At 59.1% G+C, this 6,412-nt stretch overlaps 1 protein-coding gene across 1 annotated transcript in view; it reads left to right on the forward strand.

Annotated features, from left to right (window-relative positions):
- PCGF2 (polycomb group ring finger 2) overlaps positions 1-5,885 on the forward strand; it is a 10,494-nt gene extending 4,609 nt beyond the window's left edge. Inside the window, exons 5-9 of the mRNA XM_077788425.1 lie at positions 1-10; positions 874-932; positions 2,765-2,853; positions 4,012-4,092; positions 5,505-5,885. The exon at positions 1-10 is cut by the window's left edge and continues 99 nt beyond it. Coding sequence (XP_077644551.1) covers positions 1-10; positions 874-932; positions 2,765-2,853; positions 4,012-4,092; positions 5,505-5,885 — 620 coding nt within the window. The remainder of the gene's footprint in view (positions 11-873; positions 933-2,764; positions 2,854-4,011; positions 4,093-5,504) is intronic.
- The last annotated feature ends 527 nt before the right edge of the window (positions 5,886-6,412 follow it).

The raw sequence follows: 6,412 nt of genomic DNA on the forward strand, positions 1-6,412 counted from the left end.
GGGACTGCAGGTACGGCCCGGACCCGGTACCACCGGGGCTCCGGTACGGCCCGGACCCGGTACCACCGGGGCTCCGGTACGGCCCGGGCCCGGTACCACCAGGGGCTCCGGTACGGCCTGGGCCCGGTACCACCAGCTCCAGTACCGCCGGGGCTCCGGTACCACCAGCTCTGGTACCGCCGGGGCACCGGTACCACCAGCTCTGGTACCGCCGGGGCACCGGTACCACCAGCTCTGGTACCGCCGGGGCTCCGGTACCACCAGCTCCGGTACCGCCGGGGCTCCGGTACGGCCCGGGCCCGGTACCACCAGGGGCTCCGGTACCGCCGGCTCTGGTATGGCCCAGGGCTCTGTTACCACCCAGTTCCCCTGAATTCCAGCAGCGCCATCCCTGATCCCTGAATCCCTGATCCCAGTGTGATCCCAGTGTGATCCCTGATTCCAGAGCCCAGTGTGATCCCAGATCCCAAATCCCAGTGTGATCCTTGATCCCAGATCCCAGTGTGATCCCAAATCCCAGTATGATCCCTGATCCCTGATCCCAAATCCCAGTGTGATCCCTGATCCCAGCTCTGCCATCCCTGGTTCCTCCTGCTGCTGCTGCTGGTGGCCTCGGGGATGTCCCTGGCGCCTGGAGCAGCATTCCAGAGGGATCCAGGGGGATCCAGGAGGATCCAGGGAGATCCAGGGGAACCCAGAGGGATCCAGGGGGATCCAGGGGGACCCAGAGGGACTCAGGGGGATCCAGGGGGATCCAGAGCCTGGCAATGCCCGCGGACGTGCCGGGTGAAGCCCTGGGTGTCACCCACGGGTGTCCCCGCGTGTCCCCCCCTGCGGGTCTGTCCCTCAGCCCCTGTCCCCTGCCCTCCCCAGGGAGGAGCTGAGAGGAGCCACCGAGAACGGGGACCTGGACAAGGACAAGGTGAGCGCCGGTGGCACCGGGGTGGCAGAGGGATGGCACCATGCTGGCACTGTGGTGGCACTGTGGTGGCACTGTGGTGGCTCTGTGGTGGCTCTGTGGTGGCACCGTGGTGGCACTGGGTGGCACGGTGGTGGCACTGTGGTGGCTCTGTGGTGGCACCGGGGTGGCACAGTGGTGGCACTGTGGTGGCACCGTGGTGGCACCATGCTGGCTCTGTGGTGGCACTGTGGTGGCACCGTGCTGGCATCGTGGTGGCACCGTGGTGGCGCAGAGCCCTCGGTGCCCCGCTGCCCTGGGGGGGTCCTGTGGGGCATCGGGGACACCCCAAACCCAGAACACCCCAAGGCCAGAACACCCCAAAGCCAGAACACCCCAAAGCCGGGTCACTCCAAACCTGAGTCACCCCAATCCCGAGTCACCCCAAATCCTGGACACCCCAAACCCAGTTAACCCAAAGCTGGGTCACCCCAAACCCTTGTTACCCCGAACCCTTGTCACTTAATCCCGGGTCACCCTAATCCTGTGTCACCCCAATCCCGGTCACCCCAAACCTGAATCACCCCAAACCTGGGTCACCTCAATCCCATGTCAACCCAAACCCAGGTCACCCCAGTCCGAGGTCACCCAAAACTCCACACACCCCAATCTTATGTCACCCCAAACCCATGTCACCCCAAACCTGGGTCACCCCAATCCCGGTCACCCCAATCCTGGGTCACCCCAATCCTGGGTCACCCCAAACCCATGTCACCCCAAATCCGAGTCACCCCAAACCCCAGACACCCAGTCCCGGGTCACCCAAAACTCCACACACCCCAATCCCAGTCACCCCAATCCCGGTGATCCCAATCCCGGTGACCCCAATCCCGGTCACCCCAATCCCGGTGACCCCAATCCCGGTCACCCCAATCCCGGTGATCCCAATCCCGGTGACCCCAATCCTGTGTCACCCCAATCCCGGTCACCCCAATCCCAGTCACCCCAATCCCGGTGACCCCAATCCCGGTCACCCCAATCCCGGTGACCCCAAACCCTGGTGACCCCAATCCCGGTGACCCCAATCCCGGTGACCCCAATCCCAGTCACCCCAATCCCGTGTCACCCCAATCCCGGTGACCCCAATCCCGGTCACCCCAATCCCAGTCACCCCAATCCCGGTGACCCCAATCCTGTGTCACCCCAATCCCGGTGACCCCAATCCCAGTCACCCCAATCCTGGTGACCCCAATCCCGGTGATCCCAATCCCGGTGACCCCAATCCCGTGTCACCCCAATCCCAGTCACCCCAATCCCGGTGACCCCAATCCCGGTGACCCCAATCCCAGTCACCCCAATCCCGGTGACCCCAATCCCGGTCACCCCAATCCCGGTGACCCCAATCCCAGTCACCTCAATCCCAGTCACCCCAATCCCAGTGACCCCAATCCCAGTCACCCCAATCCCGGTGACCCCAATCCCGGTCACCCCAATCCCGGTCACCCCAATCCCAGTCACCTCAATCCCAGTCACCCCAATCCCGGTGACCCCAATCCCAGTGACCCCAATCCCGGTCACCCCAATCCCAGTCACCTCAATCCCAGTCACCCCAATCCCAGTGACCCCAATCCCGGTGACCCCAATCCCAGTGACCCCAATCCCGGTCACCCCAATCCCGGTGACCCCAATCCCAGTCACCTCAATCCCAGTCACCCCAATCCCAGTCACCCCAATCCCGTGTCACCCCAATCCCGGTGACCCCAATCCCGGTCACCCCAATCCCGGTGACCCCAATCCCGGTGACCCCAATCCCGGTGACCCCGCGCCGTCCCTCGCAGGCAGCGCCGCGCCCGCCGGGGCCGGGGCTGCGGTTCCTGCGCTGCCCCGCAGCCATGACGGTTCTGCACCTGGCCAAGTTCCTGCGCAACAAGATGGACGTGCCCAGCAAGTACCGGGTGAGCCGCCCGGAACCTTCCGGAACCTTCCGGAACCCCCCGGAATGTTCTGGGGATGGTCGGGAACTGTCCGGAACCCCCCGGAATGTTCTTATGGGAATGTTCCTCTGGGGATGGTCGGGAACCTTCCAGAACCCCCTGGAATGTTCCTCTGGGGATGGTCGGGAACCTTCTGGAACCTCACGGAATGTTCCTGTGGGGATGGTTGGGAATATTCTGGAACCTCCTGGAACCCTCCAGAACCTTTGTCTGGAAATGGTTGGGAATATTCTGGAACCTTCCTGAACCCCCTGGAATGTTCCTCTGGGGATGGTCGGGAACCTTCTGGAACCTCATGGAATGTTCCTCTGGGGATGGTTGGGAACCTTCCAGAACCTCCTGGAATCCTCCAGAACCTTTGTCTGGAAATGGTTGGGAATATTCCGGAACCTTCCTGAACCCCCTTGAATGTTCCTCTGGGGATGGTTGGGAACCTTCCAGAACCTCCCGGAATCCTCCAGAACCTTTGTCTGGGAATGGTTGGGAATATTCCGGAACCTTCCAGAACCTCCCAGAATGTTCCTCTGGGGATGGTTGGGAACCTTCTGGAACCTCCCAGAATCCTCCAGAACCTTTGTCTGGGAATGGTTGGGAATATTCTGGGACCTTCCAGAACCTTCATCTGGGAGCAGTTGGGAATGGTCGGGAATGTTCCGGAATGTTTGTTTGGGAATGGTCGGGAATCCCTGAGTTTGGATCCATGGATCCTGGGGTTTGGATCTCTCCTTTCCCGGGGTTTTTCCCAGGATTTGGACCCTTCCTTTCCCAGGGTTTTCCCAGCGTTTTTCCCAGGATTTGGACCCTTCCTTTCCCGGGGTTTTTCCCAGGATTTGGATCCCTCCTTTCCCAGGGTTTTTCCCAGGGTTTTTCCCGGGATTTGGATCCCTCCTTTCCGGGGTTTTTCCTGGGATTTGGATCCCTCCTTTCCCAGGGTTTTTCCCAGGGTTTTTCCCGGGATTTGGATCCCTCCTTTCCCAGGGTTTTTCCTGGGATTTGGATCCCTCTTTCCTGGGCTTTTCCCAGGATTTGGATCCCTCTTTCCTGGGGTTTTTCCCGGGATTTGGATCCCTCTTTCCTGGGGTTTTTCCCAGGATTTGGATCCCTCTTTCCCATCTCCAGGTGGAGGTGCTGTACGAGGACGAGCCCCTGAAGGAATATTACACCCTGATGGACATCGCCTACATCTACCCCTGGAGGAGGGTGAGGAAACGGGGAAAACCAGGAATATGTGTGCTGGGAATACTGGGAATATCTGTCCTTAGGGGGAAAAATTGGGAAAACCAGTCTTTAGGGGGAAAAAACTGGGAAAACCAGTCCTTAGGGGGGAAAAAACTGGGAATATCTGTACTGGGAATTTCTGCCCTGGAGAAATGGGGAATATCTGGGTTTAGGAATACTGGGAATATCTGGGCTGGGAATACTGGGAATATCTGGGCTGGGAGAAACTGGGAATATCTGCATTGGGAATACTGGGAATATCTGGGCTGGGAATACTGGGAATATCTGGGCTGGGAGAAACTGGGAATATCTGGGCTGGGGGAAAACTGGGAAAATCCGTACTGGGAAATCCCATTCTGGGGAAACTGGGAATATCTGTGCTGGGGAAACTGGGAATATCTGTGCTGGGAATATTGGGAATATCTGGGCTGGGAGAAACTGGGAATATCTGCATTGGGAATACTGGGAATATCTGGGCTGGGGGAAAACTGGGAAAATCCATACTGGGAAATCCCGTTCTGGGGCAACTGGGAATATCTGGGCTGGGAATACTGGGAAAACCTGTTCCGGGAATACTGGGAATATCTGGGCTGGGGGAAAACTGGGAAGATCCGTACTGGGAAATCCCATTCTGGGGAAACTGGGAATATCTGTGCTGGGAGAAACTGGGAATATCTGTGCTGGGGGAAACTGGGAAAATCCATACTGGGAAATCCCGTTCTGGGGAAACTGGGAATATCTGTTCCAGGAATACTGGGAAAATCTGGGCTGGGAGAAACTGGGAATATCTGTGCTGGGGGAAACTGGGAAAATCCATACTGGGAAATGTCGCTCTGGGAATACTGGGAATATCTGTTCCAGGAATACTGGGAAAATCTGGGCTGGGGGAAATTGGGAAAATCTGTACTGGGAAATGCCGCTCTGGGAATACTGGGAATATCTGGGCTGGGAGAAACTGGGAATATCTGTGCTGGGGGAAACTGGGAAAATCCATACTGGGAAATCCCGTTCTGGGGAAACTGGGAATATCTGTTCCAGGAATACTGGGAAAATCTGGGCTGGGAGAAACTGGGAATATCTGTGCTGGGGGAAACTGGGAAAATCCATACTGGGAAATGTCGCTCTGGGAATACTGGGAATATCTGGGCTGGGAATACTGGGAAAATCTGTCCTTAGGGGGTGTCCCGGGGCACGGGGGGTGGCAGTGCCGGTGTCCCTGTGGTGCTGGCAGTGCCACTGTCCCCATGGTGTCCCCGTGGTGTCCCCACGGTGTCCCTGTGGTGTCCTCGCGGTGTCCCCGGGTGTTCCTGGGGGATTGGGGGTGGCAGTGCCGCTGTCCCCGCGGTGTCCCCGCGGTGTCCCCGCACGCTGCCAGCCGTGCCCCGTGTCCCCAGGGCGGTCCCCTGGCGCTCAAGTACCGCGTCCAACCCTCCCGCCAGCGGCTCCGGCTGTGCCCGGCGCTGCCACCCGAGGCCACCAACACCAGCGGCGCCTCCGAGGGCTCCGAATCCGGCAGCGACAGCGCCCAGAGCCCCGGGCTGGCATCGACCCCCGGGCTGGCATCGACCCCCGGGCTGGCATCGACCCCCGGGGCCGCCCTCAACGGCTCCGCCTCGAACTGTCACCCGGTGCCACCCGCTTGTCACCCGGTGCCACCTGCTTGTCACCCGGTGCCACCCGCTTGTCACCCGGTGCCACCCGCTTGTCACCCGGTGCCACCCGGCCGCGGCCGCAAAACCGCCCTGAACGGCAGCGCGGGCTCGGCCCTGAGCTAAGAACATCCAGGGATGCTGGAAAAATCCTCCCGGGATTCTCCAAAATCCTCCTGGGATTCTGAAAATTCTCATGGGATTCTGAAAATCCTCCTGGGATTCCGGGAAATCGTCCAGGGATTCTGAAAATCCTCCTGGGATTCTGAAAATCCTCCTTGGATTATGAAAATCCTCCTGGGATTCTCCAAATCCTCCTGGGATTCTGAAAATCCTCCTTGGATTCTCCAAAATCCTCCTGGGATTCTGAAAATTCTCATGGGATTCCGGGAAATTCTCATGGGATTCCGGGAAATCATCCAGTGATTCTGAAAATCCTCCTTGGATTCTGAAAATCCTCCTGGGATTCTCCAAATCCTCCTGGGATTCTGAAAATTCTCATGGGATTCTGAAAATCCTCCTGGGATTCCGAAAAAATCATCCTGGGACTCCAAAAATCTTCCTGGGATTCCGAAAATCCTCCTGGGATTCCGGGAGATCCGGGTTTGACTCGTGGGAGCTGCACAGCCCCTCCCTCATCCTGCCCCGGAGCT

Source organism: Lonchura striata, chromosome 25 (genome assembly GCF_046129695.1).
Source record: "Lonchura striata isolate bLonStr1 chromosome 25, bLonStr1.mat, whole genome shotgun sequence".
Classification (NCBI taxonomy): Eukaryota; Metazoa; Chordata; class Aves; order Passeriformes; family Estrildidae; genus Lonchura; species Lonchura striata.